This window comes from Engraulis encrasicolus, chromosome 11 (genome assembly GCF_034702125.1).
Source record: "Engraulis encrasicolus isolate BLACKSEA-1 chromosome 11, IST_EnEncr_1.0, whole genome shotgun sequence".
NCBI classification, from domain to species: domain Eukaryota; kingdom Metazoa; phylum Chordata; class Actinopteri; order Clupeiformes; family Engraulidae; genus Engraulis; species Engraulis encrasicolus.
In genome coordinates this window covers 30,132,220-30,148,989 of record NC_085867.1, presented here as the reverse complement: position 1 = coordinate 30,148,989, position 16,770 = coordinate 30,132,220, and the positions used below count along the sequence as shown (strand labels likewise).

The 16,770-nt window shown below is 43.7% G+C and overlaps 2 protein-coding genes across 2 annotated transcripts in view; one reads left to right on the top strand and one right to left on the bottom strand.

Annotated features, from left to right (window-relative positions):
* Positions 1-3,191: 3,191 nt before the first annotated feature.
* LOC134458222 (zinc finger protein 154-like) lies at positions 3,192-7,347 on the bottom strand. Its single transcript, XM_063210414.1, has 3 exons — positions 7,025-7,347; positions 5,405-6,498; positions 3,192-5,210 (listed from the first exon to the last, which is right to left on the bottom strand). Exons 1-3 carry the CDS (start codon positions 7,236-7,238, stop codon positions 4,506-4,508), a joined length of 2,013 nt encoding a protein of 670 aa, XP_063066484.1. The 5' UTR covers positions 7,239-7,347; the 3' UTR covers positions 3,192-4,505.
* Positions 7,348-14,304: 6,957 nt separating this feature from the next.
* LOC134457722 (olfactomedin-like protein 2A) overlaps positions 14,305-16,770 on the top strand; it is a 57,661-nt gene continuing 55,195 nt past the window's right edge. The window contains exon 1 of the mRNA XM_063209698.1: positions 14,305-14,630. Coding sequence (XP_063065768.1) covers positions 14,562-14,630 — 69 coding nt within the window. The 5' untranslated portion in view covers positions 14,305-14,561. The remainder of the gene's footprint in view (positions 14,631-16,770) is intronic.

The following is a 16,770-nucleotide window of genomic DNA, read 5'->3' as shown; positions in this document are numbered from 1 at the left end:
TTGTTACTTTTGTTTTCTTCATTTATTTTATGTTTAAGTATACATGGGTTCTAAATTTTAGTTTTCTCCTGACTGCACGAAACTAGCTGTGCACAACTCAACCTCTGAATGTGGGATACCGCTGTCGGTCAAAAAAGTTAGCTCACGTGGTTGGCTGCCAGTGTCTTGTCCCTCCTCACAACACCGTGTTTATATAGGCCTAAACAAAAACAAAAAAACATCTATTAGCCTGATTTAGTTTCATTGGTGGAATGCACATGTGCCCTTCATGGGCTGAGTTAATAGGCTCGTTCGTGGCAAAGCAGTGCAGCTTTTGCTAGGCAGTGGGCATGCTCGCTGCTTAGCAAAAGCAGCACTGCTTCGTCACGAACGAGCCTAATGAGGTGCCCTCAATTGGCTGTGTCAGCTGTGCCTGATCATTTTCAATTGGCTGTGTTAGCCCAATGATTCGTAGTGCCATATGATTGGCTAATGGTTTGAGCATCTTGTCAATTTAAATCCCAGTGAAGGGATGGTTGTGGAGGCTCATTTCTTGTTTGAAGCACATGTGTGCTGTTGGCCCCACCTGATACAAGGTGTTGGGTACTTTTGGTGGCTCTTTGAAAGTCAAATGGTTTACTTTTTGTATGTTTGTTTTGTTCTTTTCTTACCTTTATTTTTGTATATAGTTCTCTGCACTTTTTGGGACCTTGGTAAATAAAAACCCATCCTTTTTTTCCACCCCTTATTTTTGTGTCACTGCATTGCTCAATTTCTCCTGGCCTCGAGGCTACGCAACAACAGTCTGTGTCCAGAATTCACCTGTGTGAGTACATTTTCCATTCATATTGCTTGTGTTTGCATGACATAAAAAGCATTTTCCCCAATAAAAGTCAGGTGACACAATGGCCGCTTTACACTACTGGCAATTGTATAGTATGTACTAGTATAGTATGTACTAGAAAGTGCTTCTATATTTACCATGAATGCTTCGTACAGAACCACTGTACTGTATTCCAATGACATTTTGCAATAGAGTAGCCTATTTTTGTTTTGCTGTAGTTTTATATTTCCCCCAATACTGTACATGTAGGCCTGCAAAACAGGCAAAAAGGGTTGTTAGAGGACACATCACACCTCAACGTGGCTATTTTTTTTCTATTTTGCAACATCAATGCCGTTCAATAAACTAGTCATACTGTAAACATGAACCTTGTCCAGTCTGCTGCGATAAGTCTCACACATATACTCAGGGCCGCCGCTAGGCATGAGCAGAGTAGGCCTATTGGGCATCAGCCACTCTTTTGGTTTTTGAGGGAGGGGCTCCTAACCAGATATGCATAGGGCCTCCAAAACCTTTGTAGCGGCCCAGCAGATACACTAAATCCAATTGACAGAATCCTGGCCTGACTAGACTGTCGAAATTTTGAGCTGCGTCACAGGCAGGGCCGGATTAAGATGGGCTGGGGCCCCTAGACTACAGGTTAATGGAAGTCCCCGCAAAAAGGAAAATTAGCCAACGCCATAATTCCAAAATAGGAATTAGAAATAACACATTTGCAGATGAATTTTTCCAATACTGCATATTTTCCCAGTTCTACTATTATTGCCCCACTCACCCCTCGGCTGCAGCCATATCCAGCTTGTGCATTAATCCGGCCCTGGTCACAGGAAGATGGGGCGGGCCCAAGCTCCGGGCTAGCAGTTGCCTGCACTGGGCGGAGTGGCAGTTGTGGTAACCTTAGCCTCCCCAAGGAGAGGCCAGCACCTTCCCCCATGCAGAAAATAAAGCCGCAGGCAGGCTGGGCAGGCAGGCAGCCTGCACCACTCACCACTATCAGTGCCTGAGAAGAGGCAGGACCACCTTAATGCGTAATTAACATGTAAGCTTTCTTGTGGGCCCAGTCAATTGAAAACCATTGAGGATTTTTTTTAGGCAGGGGGAGGGGGAAGGGCTCCAATGATTGGATACTTTCAGGGTTCTGTAATCTCTTTGTGGGCCTGGGTAGAGCCAGATACTGCTGTTCACCACCAATAGCTGAAGCAGTGCTATTGCTAAAGGCAAATGTAGACTGCTAGCTAGCATTGGTCATAGACACCATATTATCCTAATGCACACCCCAATCGTTTGGCGCAATAAATCCTTAATGCACGTCACAATAACATGCATGCAGTACAGTACTCCTATATTCCTAAAGCATCACTGTATCTCAAATACAATACCACAATCTGGAGCAGCCATAATGGTTAGAGTTGGTTGCAGTTGCAGTTTCAAATTCCATATCTATGCCTAAAACGCCTTTGAGCAAGCCACCTAACCTCAGATTGCTCCAGGGACTGTAACCAATACCCTGTACTTGAATAGCTGTTAGTCACTTTGGATAAAAGCCTCAGCTAAAGTGCAACGTAATGTAATTTAATGTCTCCCTTCATCCATGGCTGAAGTGCCCTTGAGCAAGGCACCCAACCCCACATTGCCCCAGGGACTGTAACCAATACCCTGTACCTAAAATAACTCTTTAAAGTCACTTTGGACAAAAGCATCGGTTGACTGTAATGTAATATAATACTCAAAGAGAATATCCGTAATGCATGCATTCAACAATGACACACAGTGTACTCCTCTAACACGTACCACAATCGCACACAAACGCACATCCCCAATGCATTCCATGATACTTTCCAAATACCTTCCACAGTGGCAAACACATCCTGTGTACCGTATGTTTCTAAAGCATTTTTGCTTTTGTTGGATCTGCTCCTGTGTACAGTAGTGCCACCTCAGCAGATGGTCTGACACGGGAACACATTGCACTCCAAACAGGAAATGAGTATCCCTGTGTTTTTTTGGTGCCCTTTTATAGAAAAACAACTATCCATTGGTTTAAACATAGACTAGCAATGTGAATTTCACCTGGATAAGGACAACATCTCGTTGCATGTGGAATTAAACACGAATTGTATTTGGTCACTGTGACGGCACTCATCTAAAAATCATGCTCCTTGAACAGCAATGAATGTATCTCTAAGAGTAAAAGGATATTATATGGTTACTAACTCTATCATGCTTTTTGTAATTAGATGGAAAACAAAAAACATTTAGATGACCGCATTTTATACTGCTGTATATTTCTGGTTCGGCCATGCCTGTCTTTGTGACAATTTTGCTCTATCAATTCTTTGTTATATTTAGTCATCAGTGAAACATTAGAGAAGTTTAACATCTCTGTTTTATTGGTCATTTTGGTTAAGTATAAAGAGCACAATGGCTCTTACTCTCTCATTACATACGATACAGAAGAAACACAGCCGGACACTCTTCTACAACTCTTGGTCATGAAATGTTGACGATTCTGATTATTTCCATTATCATTTAAATATAATAATTACAGACATTTTTAAATTACCAATACGCTGTGTAATGATTTTGTACCAGGCTTTACATTTTTGTCTTGAAGCATCTTCATAACTTAGCCTCTATTTAAATCTTTGAAGTCTGAGCTCAAAGTTATGATGCTACAGAGTTATAACTATACCACAAAAGATTCATTGCGGTATTGAAGGATGCAGGGGCTGACATCGCGGGTTCAGAAAGACTTGGGCTCATGCTGGTATTTACCATCAACGTGGGGTTGACTGTTGTGGGGGGGCCCCTACAATAAGCAAATTTGGTGGGGCCCGCCCTAGGCAACTGCCTCGTCTGCTAATTGGTAAAACCAGCTCTCAAACCAGCTGATCAAAACGAAATCCCTGCCACAGCTCATTCAGAGCTGCTTGGATCAAAGTTGTGGCAGTTTTCACTTTCTGAACCCGCGACTGACACCTCTGTGAAGGACGCTGCTACAGAACATGTAGTTTGATTTAGCTTATAGTGGCTGTACATCACCACACAGAGACACGTATAGTATCCGAAGGCCTGAGGCTAACCAGCTAACAGTAGGCTACCCACGTCACTGAAGCAACAACAAATGTAGGACATTTAAGTCAACCTGTAGTGCTAATGCTACGGTTACAGTATTGCACTAAATATATATTTTAAATACATCATCCTGTAAATGTGTGAAGCACTTTCTGAAGTCATCGCTGTGCTATGGTACCGTCATTTGTCGACAAAAACAAACAAGGAAAAAAAAAAACAAGTAACAAAACCAGCAGTGATTCTCTCTCTCATGAGAAGACAACATATCTTATGTGTAGATTTAGACTCAACAGTAGCTGCTTAACAATGTTTCACCCTCAACATATCTTCAAACAGTTATAATCACACAACATAAAAGAAAAGAACACATACAGATGGAGATGAGCAGTCCTGGATGTTCATGAAGTGAAAACCCAGTTTTTTTGGAAGCGAAAAATCAGTTAGCGTCACCAATTCACCTGCATTCGGTAAGCCTTATTACCAATGCAATTGAACATGTTAAAAAAACAGATCTGAGCAATCTCTGAAAAACAAACCAAACAGAAACTGATTCAAACAGTAACTTTTTAGACAGCATCATAATGGTCGTCATATTCACATTCAACCTTCAATTTTTGGGATCAGTGTCTGGCACGTCTGGTGTGCTAAGGCTCTGGTGAGTGGGACTCTGACTCTGGGGGCTGATACTCAGCTCCTCTGCGTCCGCCCGGCCTGCCTCTTCGCCGGTACCCGAGTGTAACGCCGGGGCCACCGCGGCGCTGGCTGCAGCGGCAGCGGCCGTGGTGTGGCTCTTCTGGTGCTTCTTGAGCGTGGACATGTCGCTGTAGTTCTTGCCGCACTGGTGGCACTTGTACCTGGCCTCCTTAGTGTGCACCTGCTCGTGCCGCTTCAGGTGCCCGGAGCGGCTGAAGCTCTTGCCGCAGAAGGAGCAGGCGTAGAGCTTCTCGCCCGTGTGCACGCGCTCGTGCAGCTTCAGGCTGCTGGCCACCGTGAAGCGCTTGCCGCAGTCGGGCACCGGGCACTCATAGGGCTTCTCGCCCGTGTGCATGCGCGTGTGGATGGTCAGGTGGCCCGCCTGGGCGAAGGTCTTCTTGCACAGCTCGCAGCTGTACGGCCGCTCGCCGGTGTGGATGCGGTAGTGCGTCTTGAGGTCGCCCATGCCGTTGAAGCGCTTGCCGCACTGGCCGCAGGTGTAGGGCTTCTCGCCGGTGTGGATGCGCTCGTGGATGCGCAGGTTGCCGGCGTTGGTGAAGGTCTTGGGGCAGTGGCCGCAGCTGTACGGCCGCTCGCCGGTGTGCGTGCGCACGTGCACCTAGTAGGGTAGAGTAGTACAGTAGGGTATCATTCATTAATCCAGAGGGGATATTAAGGTGCCCAGTAGCATACATACATACTGTAAATACAGAAAAGGACATTACACACGTCATTACACATATACTACGCATACAGTATATAGCTCACTCTTACTTACATTCAGACCAAGGCAGATCTCACTCACTCACTCACCTTCAGCTGGTTGTGCTCGCTGAAGCGCTTGCCGCAGTGCACGCAGCCGTAAGGGCGCTCGCCGGTGTGCACGCGCTTGTGGATGCGCAGCTGGCCCTGGTGGCTGTAGCTCTTGCCACACAGGTTGCAGGAGTAAGGGCGTTCGCCAGTGTGCGTGCGCTTGTGCGACTTGAGCAGGTCGGCGCGGCCGAAGCGCTTGCCGCAGTAGCCGCAGGTGTGCGACTTGTCCTCGCTGTGCGTGCGCAGGTGAATGCTGAGCGAGCTGGCGTGGTTGAAGATCTTGTCGCACTCGGGGCAGGGGTACGCGCCCAGGTCGGCTTTGGGCTCCTCGTCCTCCTGCGGTTGGCCGGCCAGCATCCAGTCCCCCTCGTCGTCGTCATCGTCCTCGCCCGGCAACCGGCTGCTCATTGGATCTCCGTCTCCGTCGGAATCCGCGACTCTCCCGGTGTCTTGCTCGTCGAAGGAGAAAAACTCCCCGTTGGCAGAGAGGTCATCTAGCCCCTCCGCACCCTCGTCCTCTTCTGCCTTCATTCCTCTTCCAGTCATCCTCTCCTCCTCCTCCGCATCCTGGAAGTAGCTGCCTTCGTTATCACTGTCGCCCCTCAGGTGGTGGTCCGACACAATGGTGACCCGCACGTCATCACCTCTGTCCCTGTTCCCGTCGCCCCTGAGCTGTGTGTAAAGCTCACTGTGAGCGAACTCCAGTTCGGAGTCCTCCTCCTCCACTTTGATCTTCCTCACCATCGTCGCCGCCTCCGTAAACGACTTCTGGGTGACCTTGGAGAGGTCAACGGCAGAGCCACCTTCCAGTTCGGGGTTGGAGTTGACGGCGAAGGTGAAAGGGGCGCTGGAAAATCTGTTGGAGCGCCCGTCAGGTGATTCCTGCTGCTGTGGCTCTGTGGTCACTGTTGCCGTCTGGCAGGGTTGCTCTCGTCGTGGCCGCATGGAGTTGAGCTTTCTCCTGTTCTGGGAGGGAGGCCTGAGCTGCTTTGTGGAGGTGGCAGCTGGCATGTCAACAAAGGCCTTCTGCGTTGGATACTGCTGCCCTGCAGAAGTGTTAGCGATGGGAGTCTTGAGATGATTGCCCTCCTTACCTGAAAGATAGATCATACACCCGTCACTATACTGTACAGAGATTCGTCCGAAGTAAATACACATATAGTTTGTCTGCAAACCTCAAGCACTGTTTATTTCCTATACAATTATAGGAAGAAAACAGCTATTTCACGAATGTATTAGTCGAGCTAGCAACACGCGTCAATAACATAATTCTCCAGTGTTGAGCAACTACTTGAATAGCATTTCTTGTGTGTGTTTGGAAAATGTTTGTCTTGCTGGTTCAGCATGTTATGAACAGCAAACTACTATGAGGGCTAGCTGTACACACTCACCCCCATCTGGTACAGTACATTACTTGACCTTAACACGTATGGTCCTGTAAAATCGTCATAATGTAGCCTAATAAGATATTTTGCTATTGCCATTCAGAGTTTATCCCACCCTTCCCACAAGGCACTGGTGCTACTACGACTTAACTAACTAAAGGTGCTGCTAGCCTTAATACAATCACGCAACAATAACACTCAAATGACATTAAACCTAGAGAGAGGGTTGACTTACCTGTCGAAACCCCCATTCTTTCCGACCCAATTCTGCTGTCGTTCCCGTAAAGTTTGCGTCTAAGGTCCTCATTTTCTGTTTCAATCCTTTGAATTTTGCCTTGATACTCGGACAAGGTCTGGTCTACTGACTCCAGAATGTCACTCACGGTTGATTTGAAAATTTCATTCAGAGACGACTCCAAAACCGACTTTAAATTACTCGATCTATCCATGTTTGCAGTATTTGTTTTAAAAGCTATGACAAGCGTGAAACTTGGACATAAAACACTGATCCTTGAGAAGATGTGGTCGACCCTGAGATGCCGCCGTATGCGGAACAAAGCGGTCGGACGGAGTACTTGTGAAGCTAACGACGCTAGCAAAAATTTCAGTATGGCTGCCCCCTCTCGGATTTTGTTGTTCAAAATAAAAGTTTTGTAATGTCATAATAAAAGCATCAGATAAATCGTATCAGCCTATTATAGAAATTCCAGATTTTCCCCATCAATTTGGAATGAATGCAGTAACCACACATGTTTAAGGATATGTTTTAGTTTAGTGAACTACTAACAATTATGTGTTGTGTTTGCATTGCTGATCATGATAAAATACAATAGGCCTTATGAGGTAGGCCTACATAATCCTATTCAAACCTGAATCTTTGATGCATACAAATTTAACCATTTGTACAACACGATACAAATATATGAAGATGTAATAACATAGGAAAAGCATTGAAGCACCAGTAGGCCTAGTGTAAATCAAGTGGAAAGTGGAAGTAAGTGGGAGAAGTAGTAGAGGACACAGCATTTCTCAATTTCTTCCTACACTGTTCATTGAGTGCCCCATCATTTTGAGGTCCACTGCATCATTTCATTCCCATTCTGCTCCAAGTGCCACCACTTTGCAGTCCTGGTTGTAGTCAGCAGCCTGCCCTAGGTATAGAGTCAAATGTTGTACCTGTAGGCCTATGTGTAGAGTTTGCTGTGAGACTGATCAAAGACAGTAGCCTAGACTCTAGAGAGAAGACAGCTCACTGACCTGTTCCACACTCCACACTGTTACAGCCCTGAAGAAGGCCATTGTCGGCCAAAACATGTAGGGGTGGGAGACGTGACGCCTTGTTTTTTTTTTCGTAACATTGGTTAAAAACCTACAAAACTGTTATTTTTCCTTTAAAAAACAAATGTCAATGAAAGAAGATGTAATACATTATGTTTCATATTAGTCTTAGAGAAGAAACATTTTTGTTAAGCTTTATGCAAAGGTTTATATGTCAAATATCCTGCGGTGTGACTGTAACATTAATGAAACCTGGAATATAATATGTATATAAATTAACCAACAACATTTTGAATTATGTATGAAACATTTGGCATGATTGCATAAATATTAACTTTATACTAAGATATGTGAATGTGAAAAAAAACTCAAGACAGTAATATTAACTACAAGTTCAATTTCGTAACACAAATTGCGTCCTGTGGGGTGACATGCATGTCAATGTTTATGAACGGGCAGCTGCAGGGCCAACAACAAGGGTCTTAAACTCTTAATGGCTCCAGTCAGTACTTCAGTTATTGGAGAGTGCTGTGGAAGCTTAAGGTGACTATCAACCTCTTAATACAGTGAGTCAAATAAGTATTTGATCCCTTACTGATTTTGTTGGTTTGCCTACTAACAAAGACATGATCAGTCAATAAATGTTATGATAATATGTATTCTAATATGGAGAGACAGAATATCAAAAAGAAAATCCAGAAATTAACTTAAGAGAATATATATTAATTTATTTCCATTTCATCGAGCAAAATAAGTACTTGATCCCCTGCCAACTGATTACAGTTCCGGGCCCACAGACCAGATGGGCACTTCCGATCAACTTGTCATCTGAATTGAAGACACCTGTACATACTAACATACATAAAAGATACATTGAATCAGCAGAATCAGTCCATAGTATGAGTGAATCAGTAACACTCCAACCTCACCAGCATGGGAAAGACCAAAAAGTGGTCAAATGATATCAGGGACAAGATTTTAGACCTGAACAAAGATTAAATGGGCTGCAAAGCCACAAGAAAGATACTGGGTATTAATGACCCAGCTGTTGATGCATTTATACAAAATGACTATCCATCAGCCTGTCTGGGGTTCTATACAAGATTTGACCTTTTGTAGGGATTTGATAATCATGAGAACAGAAAGAAAGCACCCTAGACCTGTACGGGATGAACTAGGCAATGATATCAATACTGGGACTAAAATCACTGAGAAAACTACTGGTAGCACTTAATGCCACAGAGGTTTAAAATCCTGTGTGCACACATGGTACCTCTACTTCAGAAGGAACCTGTGCAGTCCCACCTGAGGTTTGCCAACGGACATCAGACTGGTTTAGGGAGGTGCTGTAGTCAGATGAAACCAAAATCAAGCTGTTTGGCATTAACACAATTCAGTGTGTTTTGAGAAAGAGAACTACTGCCTATGATCCCAAGAACACCCTCCTCACCATCATGCATGAAAGTGGTATCATTATGGCTTGAGGGTGCTTGTCTGGACAAGGCACAGGACAACTTCACATCATCAACGAATGGATGGAGGATGGACATGTAATGTGCAATCCTGAGTGAAAACGTCCTTCCCTCCACCACTACACTGAAGGGTGGGCCATTTTTGGATCTCCCAACATGACAATAATACACAACATACAGTCAAAGCAATGAAGGAGTGACTCAATAAGAAGCATATTAAAGTCGTGAAGTGGCCTAGACAGTCTCCAAATATTAACCCTATAGTAATTCTATGGAGAGAACTGAACCTCCCATTTGCCAAGCTACAGCCACAAACTATTAATGTTTTAGAGATAATCTGCAAAGAAAAATGGGCAAAAATATTTTCTACTATATGCACAAACATTGTCATCAACTAAAAGAAGCATCTGACCTCAGTGCTAGACAACTAGGGCTTTGCCACAAAGCACTTTATCTTCTTTAGCTAGAGGGGTCAAATACTTATTTGCCTAAATTAAATACAAATAAATTAAAATATATTATTTTAAGTTATTTTCAGGAATTTATTTTTGATATTCTGTCTCTCCATGTTTGAATACATATTATCATAAATTTATAGACTGATCATGTCTTTATTAGTGGGCAAACCGGCAAAATCAGCAAGGGATCAAATACATATTGGACTCACTGTATGTCTTCATATTCCAATGTTCCTGTCACGCAATGCTTAGGTTCATTTTATGGTGTCCTGTGGTGTGACTGCTCTTATAGAGGGGAAAAAAAAGTTTTTTATAAATGAAAACACATATTAAGATTAAACAAAATATCATTATCAAGTTAGCTTGAGCTCAGATGTCAGTCATGTATACAAAAGGATTTAAATGGCCATAATGCAGTGAATTTCCTGTGGTGCAACTTCATTTTCCTGCGGTGTGACATTCCTATACAATGTGTTGATGCAAGGCAAGGCAAGGCAAGTTTATTTATATAGTGCATTTCATACACAGGTGCAACTCAATGTGCTTCACAAAGTTAACAAATGTAAACGAAAGGAAACAGGGAAGAAAGAAGGAAATAAATTAGAGTCAAAAACATTTAAAACATTAAGATAAAACATGAGGTAAAAATAATAATAAAATAAAATACAACAAATTAAATAAACATTAAAATAAAAATAATAATGATAAATAAAGGACACATTTTCTCAAAAATGGCAAAAATTAGGCGAAATTCCACGGACCACTAGGTGCTTTATTTTTTTCTCTTTTTTTTCCAATTTTTTCAATCAATTTTTTCAGGAATTGGAAAAACTTTTTTTTTTTTGGCGTTACGCCCTTAAACGTCAACCACCCGTAGGCAATTTTTAACAGTTCCACCATGAACTAGCTAAGTTTATTAAAAGCTTTTTAACCAAGAAGAAGAGTGCCTTGGATATGTTTCATTGACCTGTTCCAACCAACTCCACCCATAGCGGTAGGGGCATTGCACTTTACCATGTTGCCAGTACTGACAGTAGGAGAAGAAAGTGATTCCACTTGCGGCCATGTCATACTACGCTCTTATGATGTCAGTGAGCTGTCTTCTCTCTACCATCTTTGCAGGCAACCAAGTGACACAATGGGCTTGTTTTTGATGGAGTGGGTCTGCAAAGCCCTGTGCAGCACTGCTCCATAAAAATCGAGCCCATTGTCTGACCTCCACAGCTAAAGACTCCAGCCCCTGGGCCAGATACCAAGAAAGGGCCCCCTCCGGACCATGGGTGATGCTGATTTCCAAAAAGATTCAGTTTTTTCAGACAATTTGTTGTTGCTGTTTCAAGGGTTTCTCCCCAGAGAAAATTAAAAACGGAAAATTAAGTTGTTAAACATGCAATTCTAATGCAATAGGAGAATCGAAATATAGAGGCTTGCCCTTCAGGGGCCCCTTGGCTCTTGGCCCCCTGGGCATGCGCCTGGTAGGCCTGTCCTCCTTGGCAACAGACCTCACTGATGACCTCAAGTTCTCCACTATAGAAACCACTAGAAAAAATCAGGGGCGCTGCGAAACTTACATAAAAGATAGAAAGGGAAACATATATTGTTATTTACAAAACACCTGATGGATGCACTTATTTTAATTTCTTATCCATATCTTCAATGTCAAGTCCTCAAATATGTGTGTTGATTCTTAATTGAATGCTACGTTTGTTCAGTCAACATAATTACCCATATGCCTTAGCCTGTATATGTCAATATGAACTGAGATGCAAATCATTGGTAAGCGGTTAGAGCATCACACTTGTGGCCCAAATGTTGCCGGTTGGACTCCCGACCTGCCAGGTTGGTTTGGGAAGTAATTAATCCCCATCTTCCTCCATGTCTGAGTTACCCTGCTCATGGTACCGTACCGCCAAAGTTTCGTTGTGCACAGTGTGTGCACTCGTGTGCTGTGGAGTAGGCTACTAGGTCACTGACAATGGGAGTTGAAGGTTCCCAGGTTGGCTTTTACTTCACTTTCCATTTCAGATTTTTTTACATTTATTTTTCATTTACATAATTCAGGCACATATTGGCTGCCGACATTCACATAGGCCTATACATGGTTTTATTATAGTGCAAACAGATGAAACTGGTCCTCCTTTTGCTTGTGAGATTATTTGTAGGCCAATATTTACAAACAAAAAAAAGGAAAGGTATTTTACTTCATAAATGTTAGTTAGATACACATGGCAAGTACAGGGGTCAGACAAAATATCTGAGACACCTGTCATTTTAGTGTGGGAAGTTTTAATGGCTCAAGTGGACCAGCCTGATGGCCAATCTTCATTAATTGCACATTGCACCAGTACAAGTGAAGTGTGAAGGTTCAATTAGCAGGGTAAGAGCACAGTTTTGCTCAAAATTTTGCAATGCGCACAACTATGGGTGACGTATCAGAGCTCAAAACTGAGAGTCTTGGTGTGTGTGTAACTGTTGTAACTGTTTAATGTCAAGCCCTGGTTATCTCACACACAATGAAATTGCATTTATGCCTCACCCGTGTAAGGGGGCAGCCCTCAATGACACCCTAACAGGGCAGTACAGTACCATTCTCAGGGTAAGTCGTGGAGGAGGATGGGGGAGAGCACTGGTTAATTACTACCCCCACCAACCTGGCGGATCGGGAGTCAAACCGGCATCCTTTCGGGCTACAAGTCTGACGCCCTACCGCTTACCCATGATTGCCCTTCATGGTATGAAATGCTGGGTCAATGCAGAATTAGGTTATCTCACACACAATGAAATTGCATTTATGCCTCACCTGTGCAAGGGGGCAGCCCTAAATGGCACCAAGGGAGCAGTGCGGAGGGATGGTACCATTCTCAGGATATCTCAGTCATGGAGGAGGATGGGGGAGAGCACTGGTTAATTACTTCCCCCACCAACGTGGTGGGTTGGGAGTCAGGCCGGCAACCGGCAACCTTTGGGCTACATAACAAGTCTGATGCCTCACCGCTTGCCCATGAGTGCCCTTCATGCTATGATATGCTGAGTTAATGCAGACATCATTAGGTTACATATAAACCTGGTGATTTTTTTTATTATTGAGTGAACGCAAAGAAATGTAGAACTTGTATGATGCATGCAAACAACAGCAAGCTATCAATAAAAAGTGGGCCAGATGAACTTGTATGATGCATGCAAACAACAGCAAGCTATCAATAAAAAGTGGGCCAGATGAACCCCCCCCCCCCCCCCAAAAAAAAAAAACCATCGGTCCCCACCATCCAACAAAACTAACTTTTTTATATATGCTGAATGGAAATTATGCTGAATGGAAATGTAATGTTGATTTTGAAAATGTTGGGATCCACTGGTATTCATGAATAAGTAGCTGACATGACCTGACCTGACCTGACCTGGACCATATGCCTCTATGGTACAAGTCTGCGGTTCTGAAACTGTCAAGATTTTCTGTGATTTTCTTCTCATGTGCCAGAATGACTACATTTTTCTGTTTTCCTGTATTTTTGTATTTATGCAAAATGTAAACAAAAAATTATTAAAACTAATTATTATTTATACTAATTATGGCTACACATCTCAGTACCAGCCAACAACGAGAACAAGCTTCTACGTAAGAGAAGTTCTGTGTAATGTTTTTTTTGTTTTTGTTTTTTTTTTAATGAAAAATGAGAGTGAATGCGGAAAATCCCAAAGGCATGGATGTGGATGAGCAGGCTTGTGCTGATAAACAACGGTCCAAGACTCATAACAACCTGCCCCGTTATGGGGTTGGTTGTCACATCTGCGCAAGGTGCCTTTGACACGCCATATCTTTTTAAGAGAAAGGGTTCTAGAAGAAGAGTATCCAAATGGACCTGACACATAAACCAATGACTATGGCGAGAAAGGGTGTCCTTACCAATTTCGCAGAAATTAAATATAAGTAGCCTACCTAAAAGGTGTGACAACCAATCCCGCTCTCCCTAATGTTGTAGTTTGAGACGGTTTTTTTTTTTCTTCCATATAGTTGCGAGGAAGGTGTCCCTAAAATAGGCTATCACTTGGAATAGCTGAACACATTGTAATTTGCCTAGCTAAAGAGGTTGTATGAGTTTCAGTCGGGTGTTGAGATGATTCAATTTAGATGAGGCGGAACCGACATGCGTCATGCACAAAAGCAGTAGGTCCTACCTGTAGCCTACACATCAGGTTGAGGACGCCACCAACGGAGGGCAGCATTGCTCTTCTCTCTGGCTGGAGGGCGAGAACGAACTAGGGAAGAGATGAGAGCGCGTTCCAGGCAGGCACAGCCTTCAATTGACTTCCAGAAGAAGTGATGTGTGTTCACTGTGTGTCAGTGTGTACACGGGGCAGGAGTTCTAGGCGCATGCTGCAAGACGCACATTCTTCGTAAAAACCTGGTCCAGTAATAGTCCTCTGGAGATGGAGCCGTAGACTGCGTCTCGTCTTGAAGTGCATTTTGTGACACAAACTTGGGGAGATTAATTTTCAAAAGTGTTTGTGTCAAGAGGACATAGGCTAAAGGGTTGCTTGACAGCTGATAAGAACTTCTGGCAGAATGCGGGACCTGGCGAGCATCGTTGTGTTTGTGCTGTTGATGTTTCAGCATGTGAAGGCGGAGAGCAAGGTCAGTTATAAGTTATAATGTCATATTGCTTAAACAATTTGAGTTTTTCTATATATAAAAATAATATATAAAAATATATAGGCTATATAAAAACAACTTTTGGTCACTATGTTCACTGTTCTCATTATTCATTGTGAAGTTGGAAGCATGATGCGCCGCTCCATTTAGCTGCGAGGCGCATGGACAAATGCACTGATTACGGTTTTTTGGGTTAAGGCTTCTTGTTTGTAATGTAAACAATATTGACCATGTATGTCCATAGGCCTACTATTTTTGTATTTTGTATCCTGGTGTTATTTATAGCTCTCTTTAGAAAGTCACAAACGCATACGCATCATAAAGCAAATATTTCCAACACCTCTAACTTGCCATGGGTCCTTTGGGAGTCCATGAAAGACCTATTATTGAAAGATTATTTCATGCAATATTTGGGAATATTATTATACCTAATGAACAGATTAGATTATGGTTGAAGACATATGGAAGGCTTTACATAGTTTTCACATGGATAATTGAGAGCAGACCCTCGCAGCCTTCCTGGATTGTGCGCAAGCAGGTGGCCAATCCGCTAAGCAAACAGGGGTGTCCGTCGGCGTGCTGCATGCACACACTTGGCACAGGCCCAAACATCCTTGCGCAGTGAGACGAGAAATGGTATACTTGCCCAATTAGGCCTATACCCTGAAACGTTATCTCACCAAGCCAACACAGGGTGGAATTTCGATGCGCGACGGGCATTGATTGTGTTTGCATAGTCCCCGTTGGCGAGTCGACATTATTCGAAGTCAAGTCATAGCCTATCACTTGTTTGCAACTGACAGCTGCCAGCCCAGAGAATATGAACATTGAGGAGTAGGCCATATGAACAGCAAGTACGCCCCCTCTTACAAGCTATTACATAGGTCTCAGCTGTAATAAGGCAGATTGAAACAAAACTTGTAAAAATATAATTAGGCTACACCTAGGCCTATGAAAACAAACCACTGTCGAAAGCCGTTGCGCACACGTTGTTTTGTTAACGATTAAAACAACAGACAGCTTCTCTGGCCTCGTCACACAAGTTCCCCCTTTTGAAAACAGGCTTGCCCTTATGGAGGCCTCTTATTAGGTGGCAGCTTATGCAGACAGATGAAAGCGTCCTTTCGAGTGAGTGGAGGCCGGGGAGAGCTGGGTGGTTGGAAGTCACTTCTGGTAAAACGGTTGGGTAAACCCAAATAAAACGCCAGTTGAATAAAGTGACACAGCAACGTCATGGTGCATCAGCGAGCAACACTTTAGAGAAGGGAATGGATCCTAGGAATGCACAGCCCCCTAATCAGACAGCTTGTGCAAGGATAGCTTAGAGAGAAAGGACAGGCCCATGATGCAGATACACAGTGGAGTGCGCTATAACGGACACAACTTGGAGAAGAAGTTTCGTAATTTATGAGTTAATAATGAATTAATATGATCCAGGAGTTCCAGCACAATGCCTGGAATGGCTATAATGCAACCACATTTCTCTCTCTTTTGTGTGTGTGTGTGTGTGTGTGTGTGTGTGTGTGTGTGTGTGTGTGTGTGTGTGTGTGTGTGTGTGTGTGTGTGTGTGTGTGCATGCACACATTCGCACAAAGTCCCTTTATCTGTCCATCTGCCCTTCTCTCTCCCTCCTCTGCGATTGCACATGTGAATACCTCCGATGAGACGCCTCATTTTCCTTCTCTCTGCCCCTGACCCTCTTTCAAAGAGAACTGTTTACAGTACATCTTGAAGAGGAGAAGTACACCAATACCAGATTGACACAAGGAAAAGGAAAGCGGAGGTGTTTTGGGTGGTGGTTTGGCTCGTGGGCTTTCTCTCTCTCTCTCTCTCTCTCTCTCTCTATCTCTATCTCTCTCTCTCTCTTCCTTAAGAGAGAGAATGCCCGGACTGTTTCCAGTGCTAGAGGGCTCCACAAAAGCGAAGGGGACACGTGGAGTGTATTAGACAAGCTCTCTCGGCATGGACACTTTCTTCCCACACACTCTCACGCGCTCACACTTTTTGACACAGGGTTAGAGATGGCCGGGAGAGACTGTGTGTGTGTGTGTGTGTGTGTGTGTGTGTGTGTGTGTGTGTGTGTGTGTGTGTGTGTGTGTGTGTGTGTGTGTGTGTGTGTGTG

Excerpts from the sequence above, each read along its gene's own strand:
- LOC134458222 (XM_063210414.1), bottom strand. The coding sequence starts at position 7,238 with ATGGATAGATCGAGTAATTTAAAGTCGGTTTTGGAGTCGTCTCTGAAT. Across the intron at positions 6,499-7,024 it reads AAGAATGGGGGTTTCGACAG|GTAAGGAGGGCAATCATCTC; the intron begins GTAAGTCAACCC and ends TCTATCTTTCAG. Across the intron at positions 5,211-5,404 it reads GCGAGCACAACCAGCTGAAG|GTGCACGTGCGCACGCACAC; the intron begins GTGAGTGAGTGA and ends CTACCCTACTAG.